This window comes from Pan paniscus, chromosome 1 (genome assembly GCF_029289425.2).
Source record: "Pan paniscus chromosome 1, NHGRI_mPanPan1-v2.0_pri, whole genome shotgun sequence".
Lineage (NCBI taxonomy): Eukaryota > Metazoa > Chordata > Mammalia > Primates > Hominidae > Pan > Pan paniscus.
Window position 1 is genome coordinate 48,377,569 of NC_073249.2, and position 16,130 is coordinate 48,393,698.

The 16,130-nt window shown below is 54.7% G+C and overlaps 1 protein-coding gene across 7 annotated transcripts in view; it reads left to right on the forward strand.

Annotated features, from left to right (window-relative positions):
• KIF21B (kinesin family member 21B) overlaps positions 1-16,130 on the forward strand; it is a 54,120-nt gene that overhangs the window by 20,571 nt on the left and 17,419 nt on the right. For all 7 annotated transcript variants that reach the window (XR_004667464.3, XR_004667463.3, XM_003823048.5 and 4 more), the window contains 18 exons: positions 665-854; positions 2,237-2,300; positions 2,409-2,627; positions 3,053-3,134; positions 3,551-3,668; positions 4,444-4,635; positions 6,623-6,822; positions 10,556-10,663; positions 11,220-11,288; positions 11,797-12,029; positions 12,223-12,370; positions 12,614-12,808; positions 12,903-13,004; positions 14,015-14,180; positions 14,402-14,453; positions 14,593-14,650; positions 15,750-15,955; positions 16,033-16,107. Coding sequence is in view for 5 of the 7 variants with exons in the window: in XM_003823048.5 (XP_003823096.1) it covers positions 665-854; positions 2,237-2,300; positions 2,409-2,627; positions 3,053-3,134; positions 3,551-3,668; positions 4,444-4,635; positions 6,623-6,822; positions 10,556-10,663; positions 11,220-11,288; positions 11,797-12,029; positions 12,223-12,370; positions 12,614-12,808; positions 12,903-13,004; positions 14,015-14,180; positions 14,402-14,453; positions 14,593-14,650; positions 15,750-15,955; positions 16,033-16,107 (2,477 nt within the window). In the remaining 2 variants the exon portion in view is untranslated. The remainder of the gene's footprint in view (positions 1-664; positions 855-2,236; positions 2,301-2,408; positions 2,628-3,052; positions 3,135-3,550; positions 3,669-4,443; positions 4,636-6,622; positions 6,823-10,555; positions 10,664-11,219; positions 11,289-11,796; positions 12,030-12,222; positions 12,371-12,613; positions 12,809-12,902; positions 13,005-14,014; positions 14,181-14,401; positions 14,454-14,592; positions 14,651-15,749; positions 15,956-16,032; positions 16,108-16,130) is intronic.

The window sequence follows — 16,130 nt, forward strand, 5'->3', positions numbered from 1 at the left end:
GAGTGGGAAAAAATGGGTCCTTTGGGGTAAATGTCTAATTCTATGTGACTAAGACAGAAGTCACCAATTGGTAGCCCATGGCCCAAATCTGGCACATAGATGAGTTTAGGTTTGGCTTGCACTTGTTTTAAAAGAATACAACTTAGTTGTCAACCTTTCTGAAAATCAGGGAGTTTCAGTTTTGCTAGAAAATTTTAAAGATCTAACAACTCATGGTACCAAGTTGGCTGGAGAGGCATAGGGGCTGCCCCTTCTAGACTGAGTCTGGGACTCTCTTAGTTCCAGTCTCTACCACTCCCTATTGTCTTACAACCAGCCTGACTCATTTATGCCAACTGCCTGGCAGAGAGGGTTTTGACCCTTGGACTAGACTTTATGGAGATATGAAAATACACTGTGGAAAGTTAGGTCAAGTAAGATTGTGAGAGGCCTTCAGTGGCTGGTTACAAAATTTGGACTTTTTATTGTCAAGGAGAACTGTGTAAGGTTTTTGATCACTGGGGGCCAGTAGCTGTGTTTTAGGAAACCTGGGGCAGGGGAGACTGGTGATGCGCCATATCCAGGGGAAGGCCAGGGCGCTGGCAGAGGGAGGGGCATCATCAGCCCCTTACCCCCCCACCGCGAGCTCTGCTGCCTGACTGCTCCCCTTTGCCCCTGCTCCCAGGGCAAGCGAGTGATAGGAGAGGATGGCGCCGAGGGCTATAGTGATCTGTTCCGAGAGAATGCCATGCTACAGAAGGAGAATGGGGCCCTGCGGCTGCGGGTGAAAGCCATGCAGGAGGCCATCGACGCCATCAACAACCGCGTCACCCAGCTCATGAGCCAGGAGGCCAACCTGCTGCTAGCCAAGGCCGGTGAGTTGGGCTGTGCCAGGCCAGGTCAGAGCACCAACGGGCTAGGACTCCCTCCCCCGACATCCACCCCAGAGTATCAGGTGGACTAAGCCAGCCAGTCAATTCATAGTTCAACTCATTTATGCATATTTTTTTTCACTTGATTTTAAAACATTTTTGTATGGCACAAGTAATACATGAACACATCCTTCTTGTTCAACATGCAAACAATACATCACTATATTAAGTGAAAGATTAAAATCGCCTCTCCCTGAACCCTCCACCCCAAGCCCTCTCTACTTCTCAGAAGGAACCTCTATGAGCAGCTTGGTGTGTATTTTCCCACACCTTTCTCAGTATTTGTTTCAAGTATGAATATGTATTCATATACATTCTTAAATGTGTGTATGATATAGACTACTTTTTCTATGTATGAGATTATATATATTGCTCTAAGACTTCCCTTTTTCATTTAGCATTATGTTTTATAAATCTTTCCATATTAAACCTACTTCTGGTTCACGCCTGTAATCCCAGCACTTTGGGAGGCCACGGCAGGAGAATCACTTGAACCCAGGAGTTTGAGACGAGCCTGGGCAACATAGGGACGCCTAGTCTCTACAAAAAATACAAAAATTAGCCAGATGTGGTGGCACATGCCTGTAGTTCATGTTACTTGGGAGGCTGAGATGGAAGGATTGCCTGAGCCCAGGAGGCTGAGGCTGCAGTCAGCTGTGACTCTAGCCTGGGCGACAGAGCAAGACCTTGGCTCTAACCAAAAAATAAAAATTTTAAAAAACCTACTTCTCTTAATCTTCTGCCATGGTGTCCCATATGTGACAATGATGAATAAATTTATTATAGTAGCCTTCTAGTGATGGGCATTTAGGTTGTTTCCAGTTTCTTGCTATTGCCAACAGTGCTTGTATACCTCTGTGCAAAGTATTTTTTCTATAGATTTCTTTTTGGAAAAGGCCCATATGAGCTGCCCTATTAGAGGCACAGATATAAGAGCAGTAGTATCAGTGGTGGTGAAGACCCTTGCTGCTATTTATCTTTTTTTTTTTTTTTTTTCTGAGACGGAGTTTCGCTCTTGTTGCCCAGGCTGGAGTGCAATGGTGTGATCTTGGCTCACCGCAACCTCCACCTCCCAGGTTCAAGCGATTCTCCTGCCTCAGCGTCCCGAGTAGCTGGGATTAGAGGCATGCGCCACCACGCCCGGCTAATTTTGTATTTTTAGTAGAGACGGGGTTTCTCCATGTTGGCCAGGCTAGTCTCGAACTCCCAGCCTCAGGTGATCCGCCCGCCTTGGCCTCCCAAAGTGCTGGGATTATAGGTCTGAGCCACCGCGCTGGCCTATTTATCTTCTTTATCGCACCCTTCTTCCCGCCGTCCCACTCCAGGCGATGGCAATGAGGCCATTGGTGCGCTGATCCAGAACTACATCCGGGAGATCGAGGAGCTACGGTGAGTGAGTGAGCTCCGGCAGGTGTGCGCGGGCTGGGGGCCTCGGCCAGGTGACGCCAAGGGCTGTGGCAGCTCACTCGGCCCCGTCCACTCGTTCTTCCTGTGCAGGACTAAGCTTCTAGAGAGTGAAGCCATGAACGAGTCCCTGCGCCGCAGCCTCTCACGGGCCTCGGCTAGGAGCCCCTACTCCCTGGGTGCTTCTCCAGCCGCCCCGGCCTTCGGGGGCAGCCCTGCCAGCTCCATGGAGGATGCCTCGGAGGTGATCCGCAGGGCCAAGCAGGACCTGGAGCGGCTAAAGAAGAAGGAGGTCAGGCAGCGGAGGAAGAGGTGAGTGGAGTGTCGTCTCCGCCCCTGAGAGCCCTCAGACCGCCCCAGTGGACCCTGCCCGTCCCCAAGGAGGACTGCTGCCCACCAGTGTTTAGGAGGGAACCTCCACGCCCCCAGCCCCAGGGGCTGCCTCAGTATTGCTTGGGAATTCATGGCGCAGATTTGCTCAGCCTTTTGGGCAACCTCCCTCCCCCACGTTCTCCCATGCCATCTGCTTTCCCCCAAGGAGAGGAAGGACTGAGCTGAGCCAAGGTCAGCTCTGGTTGGCCCTAGGGAAGAGCAGTGGGGTTCTCTGCAGAGTAGGAGCCAGTGCTCTCCCCGGCCTCTGGTGAGAGCCTTCCTTTTCTGCCGCTGCCGCCGTCCTGCCCATGTGCTCAAGGCAGGGGCAGCCTTCCTAATCCAGCCTCCCTGTCCTCCCTGAGCAGCCCCGAGAAGGAAGCCTTCAAAAAGAGGGCAAAACTCCAACAGGAGAACAGCGAGGAGACGGATGAGAACGAGGCGGAGGAGGTGAGGAGCACGGGCCACCCCACCTCACCACATGCATGCCTTGTGTCCCTGCTGGGGTTGGGGGGGGCCCCATCCGCATCCTTGTATGGAGTGAAGGAGGCGGTTGGGTCTGCATCCAGTTGATCCTTGTACTTCCTTATATCTCTGACTGGTTACCATGGTGATCTCCATCCCCTAGGACCCCACCTCATCCCAAACGGATGATGCAGGTGGGGAGGCCCTCCTAGAGGGGTTCTGCGGTGGTGTTGGGGGAGGCGGCACTCTTCCAGGAGTAGGGGGTGGGCAGGGGGGCTCAGCTGTGGCCTGCCCCAGTCCCCACCCTCCTGACACACCTGAGGCATTGTGTCGGGATGCACCTCTGCTTCTGGGCTCCCCTCTCTGAGGCCAGGCCCACCCCAATGGTGCCTGGTGCCCAGGAGGAGGAAGAGCGAGACGAGAGTGGCTGTGAGGAGGAGGAAGGGCGCGAGGATGAAGATGAGGACTCGGGCAGTGAAGAGAGCCTGGTGGACTCAGACTCAGACCCCGAGGAGAAGGGTGCGTGGGCCTGAGCTGTGGGCTGTGGGGGATGCAATGCCTGGCTGCCAGTGCCCAAGTGTGGGGTCGGGCCCTGCTCAAAGATAATGGTGTCCAGGCCCCAGCACTCCCAGACGTGAAACCAATGACAACAGGCAGTCATGATGAGAATGATGGCAAACACTTCCTGGTCGTTCATTAGGTGCCAGGCACTGTGCTTACCTTAACCCTTTGAGCGGCTAGGTTCTTTCAGTCTTCACTGCAACTGTATGCATAGGGGTGGTGAGCTTCCCTATATCACCCGAGAGGAACAAGCTCACAGGGGTTTAGTGACCTTCCCCAGTGTGGTCCATGCAGAGCAAACATGAATGTAGGCCTGACTGGTGCCAAAGCCCTCTCCTCTAAATGGAGATGCCTGCCCCTTCAGCCCTGCCTGCTGCCAGCCCTGGCCCTAGCCCTGTAAGTTGCTGTCAGCCATCTCACCCTCCTCCACTGAAGCTGGTCCCATGTCATCTGGAACAGGTGGATGCTGGCCTCAGGAATGGCTGGGAAGGACGTGTAGATCCCCCCTGCCAGCTCCTGAGCCCTACCTTGCCTTTCTGGAACTGCTCTTTAAATGTGTTCCTCCTTCTGGCCACATTCTACCTGCATTAGGATTTATCATTTTGCCCAGTCTCTGGTCACTGATTGGTCATGGCTGACCAAAGGAGGGTCCCAGCTCCCCAGCACTGGCACATCTGCTCCCCAATTTGCCCCTCGCCCTAACGCTGGGCTGAGCCTGACTGTGCCCCCGTAGAGGTGAACTTCCAGGCGGACCTGGCCGACCTGACTTGTGAGATCGAAATCAAGCAGAAGCTGATCGACGAGCTGGAGAACAGCCAGCGGCGGTTGCAGACGCTCAAGCACCAGTATGAGGAAAAGCTGATTCTGCTGCAGAACAAGATCCGAGACACACAGCTGGAGCGCGACCGTGTGCTGCAGAACCTCAGTGAGGCCACCGCCATGCCCCCCCACCCCATCCGGACCCTCCCTTTTCCCTGAGCCCCTCCTCTGTCAAAAGCAGCTGGTGTGTTGGGGTTATCCTGGCCTTCTAGGCAAGGGACTTCCCAACCTTTGACTGTGGTCCTTTGACCCACAGTTAAAGGTTCTTACGTCTAACCCTAGTTCCTATGAAACATTGTAAATTGATTTTTTTTCTTTGCTGTCACGTCATGTATTAGAATTCTTTATATACCTAGGCACGCGAACATGACACTCCCAGCCTTTCCTCCTTCACTCAGTTCCTTGGGTCTTTTCTTTGGACCTGTTTGTAACCGTTCTTACATTCTATCTTCATTATGCTGCTCTTCAGCCCATTCATTCCATTTTTTATTCATTCATTGATTTACTTATTCAGCAAACACATGTTGAATATGTCTTACAGAGCAGACATTGTTCTAGTGCTAGAGATATTGGAGTGGACAGAATCCCTGCTCTCGTGCAGCATACATTCTAGTGGGGAAAGACAAACATAAACGAAAGAGCAGAATCTATAGTGTGTCAAATGGTGATAAGTATAGCCAGGAAGGGGAACAGGAACTACTGAAGAGTGAGTTGGAGTTTTGTTTTGTTTTGTTTTGAGACAAAACAAATCAAAAATCTCTCCCTGTTGCCCAGGCTGGAGTGCAGTGGCGTGATCTCGGCTAACTGCAACCTCTGCCTCCCGGTTCAATCGATTCTCCTGCCTCAGCCTCCTGAGTAGCTGGGACTACAAGCGCCCGCCACCACGCCCGGCTAATTTTTGTATTTTTAGTAGAAACAGGGTTTCACTATATTGGCCAGGCTGGTCTTGAACTCCTGACCTTGTGATCCGCCTTCCTTGGCCTCCCAAAGTGCTGGGATTACAGGCGTGAGCCACCGTGCCTGGCCGAATTGGAGTTTTTTAAAGGATGGTCGTGAAGACTTCACTGAGCAAAGACTTGAAGGAGTTGATAGTGCTAGAGCAGCACCAACCAGGGGAAGAGCGTCCCAGACAGAGGGAACAGGAGATGCCAAGGCCATAAGGCTGCCATGTGCCTGGCATTTTGGCAGAACGATAAGGGGACCAGGATGGTTAGAGCACAGTGAGAGGGGACAGGTCGGAGAAAAAATGTCATTGTAAGGACATTGCCTTATACTCTGAGGGAGACGGGATGTGTGGAGTTTCAAGAGAGCTACGTGATACCAAATTTAAAAGCATTTTTAAAAGACTACTCTGGCTGCTGCATGGGGGAGTGAAAGTAGAAGCTGGAGACCACTTAGGAAACTGTTCTAAAGATCCCAGGAGAGGTGGCTTAGGAGGTGGTGAGAAGTCAGATTCTGGATATGTTTTTCAGGTTGAGCCAGAAGGCTTTGTTGATTGCTTGCTGGGAGGTAGATGTGAGGGAGAGGGGAGCCAAGGATGCCTCAGGGTGTGAGCTTCTGGAAGGAGCGTGATGCTGTGTACTGAGATGGGAGAGGGGTAGAAATGAGGAGTTGGGTTTTGTACCTGTTAAGTTGGAGATGTCTGTTGGTAGTTCTGGTAGGAGAGGCCAAGAGTGGAGAATCAGCTTATTCCTTCTGCCCTGGCCCACACCATTCTGTCTTCTCTTGCAAACTCTTCCCCTTCCCACGGGCCCCAGCTCTTTCCTCCAACACTGGATCATGGGTCAGAACCCAGCCAGCATGAGTGAGTTACAGGACCCTCGTGGGAAGTTGGGGACCAGGGGTTCAGAGATCTTAAGATGAAAACACCCCTGCCCATTTCAATAGGATGTCAGAGCAGGAAGGGGCCTTGGGCATCAACTAGTCTGACCCCCTCATTCAAATGATGAAACAGGCTCAGAGAGGGGTGTGACTTGCCCAAGGTCATACAATGAGACTGGAACAGAGGGTTCCTGCGTTCCCCCTTGATGACCCTGTATTTAGTGGGAGCCCTTAGGGACCCAGCACCGACAGCTGTGTCTCCTTGCTCTCAGGCACCATGGAGTGCTATACTGAGGAGAAGGCCAACAAGATCAAGGCAGACTATGAGAAGAGGCTGCGGGAGATGAACCGGGACCTGCAGAAGCTGCAGGCCGCCCAGAAAGAGCACGCCCGGCTGCTTAAGAACCAGTCGCGCTATGAGAGGGAGCTGAAGAAGCTACAGGCCGAGGTGGCTGAGATGAAGAAGGCTAAGGTAGGGGCCGAGGGTGTGAGGAGTGGGGCCTGGAGTGCCTGTGACATCTTCTTAGAATCCACTCACCATGGTAAAAATAATCATTGCTGTCAAGTGTGGATTCTCTTCTCAACACACAGCATTACCTAGTTTGACCCTGTCTTGGCCCTTGACACGGTCCTCTTAGCTGAGTGCATCGTCCAAGGTGAAACAACCTGCCCAGTAGTGGGGCCAGTGTGCGGGGATGCTGGGGTGCACAGGGGTTGTGTTCAGGGCAGGTGAGGATTTCAGGGGACCCCACTTGGTGCTGCTTCCTGTTGGGGAGGCTGCAGCACACTCGCTTCGGGTCTGCGCAAAGCGCACGTGAGGCCTCTCATTTGGTGCAACCTGGCCCTGAGTGATAATAGTAACAGTTACCATCACTTGAACATTTACTATGGCCAGGCTCCAGGCTAGTCATCTCACACGCATGATCACATTCAGTCCTTAGAAGAACCTCTTGAAAGAAGTCTATTATTATTCTTTTATGTATGAGAAAGTGAGGCTCAGAGAAGTTAATTCCAGCTTCCAAGAGGTAGCACTGGGATTTGAACTGAGTTCTCTGGCTCCCAAGCCACTGTGTGTTCCGGGTGGCACAATGCCTCCCTTTTCTACTTTGCCACCACTCAGAGTGCTCTAGTCTCTGGGGCCTGGGGCCTGCCCCTGTGCTTCTGACTTCAGGGCTCAAGTCTTGTGTTTCCAGTGTCTGGTGTGTTCTGGCTCCTGCCTGGGGCTCAGCAGATCCATGCTCCCTTTCAGTCCTCCCTCCCCTTGGACCTTCCAAGTCCTACATTCCTGCCTGCTCTGATCCTCAGCCCTCAGTGGAGCCCAGATCCCCACAGCCCTGGGCTAGGCCCTGGGCACTGGTGGCAGCCCCAGCAAGCTGTGAAGGGCTGGCCTTGGGGACAGAGACATAGGAAAGGGGAGCTCCCCAGTGCTTGGGGCTGATGGGGCATCTAGCAGCCATCGGTAGCTACACGCTCACAGCCGACTCAGTGTGCAGAGGAGAGAGGCAATGCAGTGGTGGCTGATGTAGATTCTGAGAAGAGGTGGTGGACCCATAGCTGTCATTGAGGCCCAGCCACCTCACCTGGGCAGGCTCTGTGCCCAAGCCTGGGCTGCAGGTCCGGAGGCTTCATCAACCTGACTAGAGTGGAGAAGTCCCTGCCTTGCTGTGCTCAGACCTGTTTGGCCTGGGCTGGCCCCAAGGAGCCCTGTTTGCACCATCTCCTTCGGTGCGTTCACCCTGTGGGGTGTTGAGACTCAAGTGTGGACTCAAGTACCCAGATCACCCAAGGGCCCCTGCACCCGCTGATGGTTTAGAGGGAGGGGCTGGTGGGCCTTCATTATCTCTGGGGTGGAGCAGCACTCCCAACAGGGGCCTGCACATGCTGTTGCAGCTTCTGGGGTACGCTTATGTGCGTCCCCACTCTGTCTCCCTGGGAGTTCCCAGCTGATGCCATTGCAGGGTACCCCATCGTGTCCTGGCCAGCTCACATCTCAGCTGCGGAGGCCCTGGAGAGCCTCATGAGGGAAGATCCTTGTATGGCTCTGAAGCCTGGCAAAGAATGTAACGTCAAGATGCATCTGACAGAAGGCTCATGTGTAGACCTGTGTTTCAGTCTCCGGATTGCTGAGCTCCTTCAGCCACGTGCCCGGCTCTGTCCACATTGACAGTGTTCTTATGAACCCAGAGCTAGAAGCAGAGAGGAACACCCTTGGGTCATCCCAGGAGGGGCCTAGGTTTTCTGTTGGAGGGACAGAAGGTGCAGCAGCCGAGGATTCAAATCAGACACTGTGAGAGCCAGTGCCTCAGAATCCTCCCATGGCTGTTCAGCTACAGGGCCCCAGCGATTCACAGAATGGAACTGGGGTGGGGCCTGCAGCCACAGGGTCTCCCAGGGAGAGGCCACAATGCCTTCTACCTTAAACCTGCGAAGTGATGCTGGTCTCGGGTACCATGGCATGTTTCCGCTTGTCATGTGCCTGGAATGTGCTCACCTGTTCTGAGACCTTTGCCTCTGTGGTAGCCACCATGGTGCTTGGCTACACATGCAAAGTCGGGTGGATGAGTCTTTGACCAGGAAGACATAGCACCTCCCCAGGAAGCCTTAAGCCCCTGACCCCAGAAGACACCTGACACCTTGGGTTTGCACACAGCTCCTGGGATGCTGGAGTTTTCAGGTCCACTTTTAGCCAAGGGTCTGACTTGTTCTTCCAGTCCTTTGGGAGAACACTCATTCTAGACCCCAAAGCCCCAGCAGCAAGCAATCCCTCCTCTTCTCTGCAGATTCACCCCAACAGAGCCTGCCTGCCCTCCCACCCTCCCAGAAAGAAGCTGACCCTGCTGGCCATTAGCCCACTCCCTCATGCCATTTCCTTTTTCTTTCTTTTTTTTTTTTTTTGTTTTGTTTTGTTTTAAAGGCAGAGTCTTGCTCTGTTGCCCTGGCTGGAGTGCAGTGGCGCTAACACAGCTCATTGCAGCCTCAACCTCCTGGGCTTAAGTAATCCTCCTACCTCAGCCTCCTGAGTAGGTGGGACTATGGGCACACACCACCAAACCGGGCTAGTTTTTGTATTACTTTTGTTGGAGACAGAGTCTCACTATGTTGCCCAGGCTGATCTTGAACTCCTAGAATCAAGCATTCCTTCCACCTTAGCCTCCAAAGTGCCAGTGCTGGGATTACAGGTGTGAGCCACTGCGCTCGGCCTGTTTCCTTTCTTGACTGTTTTGAGGGCAGGGCAGATTGATGACATTCCTGGTGATGTTCGAGGCTTCAGTGGCAGAGGAAGGATCAACTGTCATGTGTTCCTTATGCCCCTGTCACTTGGAAGGTGTCCAAAGCCCTGTGTACATTACACTTCTATGTTCTGGGCACCAGGAATAGGGAGGCAGATGCCGCAGGGCCCCAGGTCAGTGGCTTCCCAGCACATTGGGTCGCCTCCGGCCGCACTAATGGTGCTTTCTGTGCCTTTGGCTACATTTCCAACAACTCTGGGGTCCAGGTTCTCTGTGCTTGGTCCTTAGCTTTGCTGACCTACCATGGAGCCATCCCTGGGGCTGCAGGAAGAGCTGACTGGGAGGCGATGATTTGTTTTCGGAATATGGCCATCCATTACTAGTTTTATGACTTTAAGTCCTTTTGTCTCTCTGAGGCTCATTTCCTTGTTTGTAAAACAGGAACGATAATGCCTCTCTCATGATTGTCATGAGGAGGGTGCCTGGCATACAGCTGGATCTCAGTAAATAATGGTGGTTTTTATTGCTGTCACTGTGAGCCTGGCCATGAGGGCCCTGATCTTCACCTCAGCCCTGTCTGCAGCTCAGCCTTCAGCAGGGGAGAGGATTAGCTGCCTCCAGCAACCCAGACTGTTTCTGGAATGGCCAGACACAGGACAGTGGCTGTGGGTGAGGGCCACCAGGGTCTGTGGCATTCCAAGCAGCAAGGGCCACAGTTGGGCCCTGCAGAGTGGGGCACCTGCACTGCTGGGCTGGCTGTGAGGCCACTCCTTTTGGCAGCTTGCCCAGGTGGCTTAAGCTCCTATGGAGGAGTGGGAGGTAGAACCCCTCACTTCAGACCCCCAGGCCCTGAGCCAGTGTTGCCTGGCTAGCCACTATCCCTGCCCCATGCCCTCAGAGCTGGCCCCTCCCTGGAGAGTGTGGGCCACCTGCCTCCCAGCCCTGTCTCACCACCATCATCTCTGCCCATCCCAGGTGGCCCTGATGAAGCAGATGCGTGAGGAGCAACAGCGGCGGCGGCTAGTGGAGACCAAGAGGAACCGGGAGATCGCACAGCTCAAGAAGGAGCAGCGGCGACAGGAGGTGAGGGGTGGCCCTTGAGCCTCCCAGGAGCCTTTGGCCCTAGCACTCCCAGCCTCCTGGTGCACCTGGCTGCCCCTCCTGACCAAGCGGGCCTCAGTCTCCACTGTCCTAAGTGGTAATGGTCATGCTTGGAGGACAGTACAGCCTGTCAGAGCAAGATGAGACCCTGTGGCTTCTGGTCCAGCCCCCACATGTTAAGAGGAGGGACTTGAGCCCTGGAGAGGGGAAGGAACTTGCCCAAGGTGACCAGCAAGCTGGAAATGTGCAGCTTCAGGCCCTGCAGAGAAGCCCCAGTAGGGCTGAGCCCTCCGCTCCAGGATTCCTCCTCACTGGAGGGAAGAAGAGGCTAAGGAAATTGTCCTTGTGGAGAAAGCAGTTTTCACTGCAACCTCTGGGGAGGGGAGCTCAACTCTGGGTCCCACTTTATCAAGAGTTTGGCTGCATGAGAATCACCCTGAAGCCCAGGCTTTCAACTACAGGGCTAGCCAGCCTGTGCACAGACAGAGAGGGCTAAGGTGCCTGAGTGTGGAGCCCAGCCCTCTTCTGTCTCCCACAGTTTCAGATCCGAGCTCTGGAGTCCCAGAAGCGGCAGCAGGAGATGGTCCTGAGGAGGAAGACCCAGGAGGTGAGCTCACTCGAGGGGCTGGCGAGGCCCTGGCCCTGCTGCACATGTGTGCGTGCATGTGTGCATTGCTTGCCTTCTCTTTTGGGCCTCCAACTTCCTGGCGGTGGAATAAAGGCGGTATTTCCCAGTTCTGCCAGAGCCGGCAGGGAGGGGAAGCAAGCCCTGCCTGTGGCCCTGGCTCTCCCTCCTTCCATTCAGCAAGCATAGTTGGTGTCCAAATTGTGTCCAACCTATTAGAAGGGCCTTTCTCAACAAGAGCTCAGGCTGCAGGGCAGACTGCAGGCCAGTTCCCAAATGCCTGAGCTGTGCGTTAAAAAAAAGAAGGTGGCAGCCTCTTTTGTGTGCATGTCACATCAAACAGAGACCCCTTGGCCCTTTTGCAGCCCAAGCCCAGGCCAGCACAGAGCAGCCTCTGTGTTCCTGCTGCCCGGCACCCCAACCTGGGCCCTTCTGTGTGGCTCCAGGCCACCCTGCTCACCGGCTCCCTCTTTTCTCCCTGCTGCCCCAGGTTTCTGCACTGAGGCGCCTGGCCAAGCCCATGTCTGAGCGGGTGGCAGGGCGTGCAGGACTAAAGCCACCCATGCTGGACTCTGGGGCTGAGGTGTCGGCCAGCACTACCTCATCTGAGGCTGAATCAGGGGCCCGCTCTGTCTCCAGCATCGTGCGCCAGTGGAACCGCAAAATCAACCACTTCTTGGGGGACCATCCTGCGCCCACTGTCAATGGCACCCGTCCTGCCCGGTAAGGTGGACTGGCAGTCCCCTGGCCTGTGCAGGCAGAGGGGGTGGGAATATGGGGCAGGGCCAGGGTGAGGAAGAGGGAAGCTCTGGGGAGTGCTCCGGGTCCCCGTGGCTGTCAGCTCCAGATGGGGGCTCAGTGGAGCTGCAGAGGTTAAAAGGAGTCCCATCCAATCCCCTTTGCCTATGTCTCCCAGAAAGAAGTTCCAGAAGAAGGGGGCCAGCCAGAGCTTCAGTAAGGCGGCAAGGCTCAAGTGGCAGTCCCTGGAGCGACGGATCATTGACATCGTCATGCAGAGAATGACCATTGTCAACCTGGAGGCTGACATGGAGCGGCTCATCAAGGTGAGCCCTGCCTCCCCCTTCTCTTCCATCCCACCCCTCTGCCTGTCCTCTGACACCTCCAACTTCTCTGGCTCTTCAGACCTTTCCCTGCCCCACCTCCCTCTGCTCCTTTTGCCTGCTCTGGAATCCAGAGGTGCTGGGGGGACCTCACAGGCCAGCCTGTGGTGGAAGCTATGGGCAGGGCTGGGCAGCTACCTGAGGCCTCTCCTTCATCACAATCACCACCCTCCCCTCTAACCCCAGAAAAGGGAGGAGCTGTTCCTCCTGCAGGAGGCACTACGGAGGAAGCGGGAGCGGCTGCAGGCTGAGAGCCCCGAGGAAGAGAAGGGGCTGCAGGAGCTGGCCGAGGAGATCGAGGTGCTGGCAGCCAACATTGACTACATCAATGACAGCATCACCGACTGCCAGGCCACCATCGTGCAGCTGGAGGAGACCAAGGTATCCGCAGGGCTGGGCCTGCTGGGGCGGAGGCGGGAGAGATGGGTGGCAGGGGTAGCCCCAGGTGACGGGGCTCTCTGCCTCCCGGTCCTAGGAGGAGCTGGACTCCACAGATACATCCGTGGTCATCAGCTCCTGCTCCCTGGCTGAAGCCCGCCTCCTGCTAGACAACTTCCTCAAGGCATCCATTGACAAGGTAAGCTGGGAGCGTACCTGGGCAGGGGGCTCTATGGGCACAGATGCCTCTGTGATATACCCTAGTGTGAAGCCCAGGGGCCTGGCGCCTCCTCACCTGCGTCACTCACAGGCTAGGACAAGCCGCCTAACCTCTGCACCTCCCATGCCACAGCTGTAAAGCTGAGAGGACGACCATACCAAGCTTGTAGCTTGTTGCGTGGCTTTAACGAGATGCTGTGTGTAAGGGATGTGGCCTGGCACCTGGTACACAACAGGGCCTCTGTTAAAGTTGACTCTGGGTGTCTGGCCCAAGCCTATCCAAAGCAGTGCTAGGCTTGAGTCTGTTGGAGGTGGAGGGAGAAGAGTGTGTATGTGGGGGTAGGGGAACTACAGACAGACCACATTCCACCCAGGAGGGTTTACACCAGAACATCAGGTGTCCCTCGACATTTCTTGGGCTCCTCTTCTCTCTCCTTGACAGAGAGCTAAGCAGAGGATGTGCCTCCTTCCCTCCTGGGGCCTGTGGTCTCTGAGGACAGACCCTACATGGTGTGCATCTGTGTAACTCTGGAAGGAGGCAGGAGACTCTGCTGCCTGACCCCTCCTCTGGGCCCCACTGAGCTCCTCTCAGCTCCGCTTTGTGTCTGGGGACTTTATGAGTTTGCTAGGGCTGCCATAACCAAGTACCAGTCTGGGAGCCTCAAACAAGAGAGGGCAGGAAGTCCAAGGTCAAGGTGTTGGCAGGGCTGGTTTCTTCTGGGGCCTCTCTCCTTGGCTGTAGATGAATATGAGTTTTGGGGGGACATAACCTAGCCCATAATAGGGTATGTCCTAAGGTGACCTTCACTTAATGTGTGTATGTGGGAGCTAAGGGGGCTGGCAGTGCTCTCAGGTCTGTGCCAGGTACAAGGGTGATGTTGGGAGCTGGAAGAGAGCACTCCAAGGTGTCTTGAGGGGTGCAGGTTGTGTGATATGGGGGACTCCCAACCCCCAGGAGGGGTAACTCCAGGCTTTGTTCCCTGCCCCCAGGGGCTGCAAGTGGCACAAAAGGAAGCCCAGATCCGGCTGTTGGAGGGCCGACTGAGGCAGACGGATATGGCAGGCTCCTCCCAGAACCATCTGCTCCTGGACGCCCTGCGTGAGAAGGCTGAAGCTCACCCCGAGCTGCAGGCCCTCATCTACAATGTGCAGCAGGGTACGGGTAGGGGCGGTTGGAAGCTGCCAGCTCCTTGGCATTCCAGTGCTCTTGGGCTCAGACCCCCACAAGGCCCTCACTTCCCCAGAACCACCCCTAACCCCCACCAGGAGCCCTGGTCTGATTCCAGTGGGTGAGATATAGGAGGGAGACCATCATCCCTCCCCCAACACTTGGACAGGGCTTCTCAACCCCTTTCCCTCCCTCCTGCCCTCCCACAGAGAATGGCTACGCCAGCACAGATGAGGAGATCTCAGAGTTCTCTGAGGGCAGGTGAGTTTGCAAGCTGGGAGTGAGAGGCTGGCTCACAGCATGTACCTGGGGCTGGTGGGAGGAGTTGCCATAGGTCCCAGGGCTGAGCCTGAATTTGGGGGCTCCTCAGGATCCTGAACTCTCTCTGCTTCTTCCTCAGCTTCTCCCAGTCATTCACCATGAAAGGCTCCACCAGCCATGACGATTTCAAGTTCAAGGTGAGCCCCGCCGGAAGTCAGGCAGTGGGTGCAGCAGGGCCAGCCTCCACACAGCCTGTTCACCGCTTACTGTGGCTCTGCTCCACCCTCAGCCACAACACAATGTTGTCCCCAGCTGGGAGGGAGGTGCCAAGAAAATTTAGTCTGGAATTGGGGGTTGTCCAGATATGTAACCTGTTACAGCCCATTCCTTCTGAGGTGGGTGGAAGGTGGGAGAAGTGGCTGGAGCCACCGCTAGCCTCTGTTGCCACCCTGCTAGCAACAGCACCATAACCAGGGGCCCTGCTTTCAAAAATATCCCCTTTCCCCCACCCATGATTCTGCCTCACACTCTAAGTCAAAACCTACCTCTAAATGTCTGGTTATCTTACGTGCACACAGTCAATTCAACCATATGGGAGTCAAAAATAAGGAAGTTTACCTAATAATGAGGGATCAGTTTCATTAGACTGAAGCAAGATGCAGGGTTTATTAAGGAGACAAGGAGGGAAAAAGCTTCAGACTGGGAATAGCAAATTATGCATAGTTTTGAGGTAAACTGATTAGCTGGTGACCAGCAAAGAAGTCAGGCTGGGCATTCTGTGTTTACATAGTCCAACTAAGGGCCGTGAAACCATTTCAGTTGCTCTGGATTCTCCAGAAACCCGGGAGTTTAGCTGTGGAGCACAGGTGATGTCTGTCTGGGTCCTTCCATCAGGTCCTCTACCTTAGGCCAAGACGGCATCATTTCTCTTGTTAGAATTTCCGGGCGGGCTGGGTGTGGTGGCTCATGCCTGTAATCCCAGCACTTTGGGAGTCTGAGGCAAGAGGATTTTGTGAGCCCAGGAGTTCAAGACCAGCCTGGACAACATGGCGAGACCCTATCTCTACAGAAAAAAAAATTTTTAATGATCCGGCTATGGTGGCACGTGCCTGTAGTCTCAGCTGCTCGAGGAGGCCGAGGTGAGGGGATCGCATGAGCCTAGGAAGTTGAGGCTGCAGTGAGCCATGTTTGCACCACTGTCTCAAAAAAAAAAAAAAAAAATAGAATTTCCCCTGGCTCCCCTTTATGTGCCATGCAATTTGGGCAAGTTGATCCACCCTGTTCTTCTTTTCCCAGAGCGAGCCCAAACTGTCTGCCCAAATGAAAGCTGTGTCGGCCGAGTGCCTGGGCCCCCCACTGGATATCTCCACCAAGAACATCACCAAGTCCCTGGCCTCCCTCGTTGAGATCAAAGAGGACGGAGTGGGCTTCTCTGTCCGAGACCCCTATTACCGGGACAGGGTCTCGCGCACCGTCAGTCTGCCTACCCGGGGCAGCACTTTGTAAGGATGGGAGCAGGAATGTGGGTTGGGGTGGAGGTGGAGTTGGGTCTGGGCCTCACTGGACTCTTCTGTTGTAGCCCTAGGCAATCTCGAGCCACAGAGACGTCCCCGCTGACGAGAAGGAAGTCCTACGACCGAGGGCAGCCCATTAGGTGAGATCATGTTCTAGAATCTG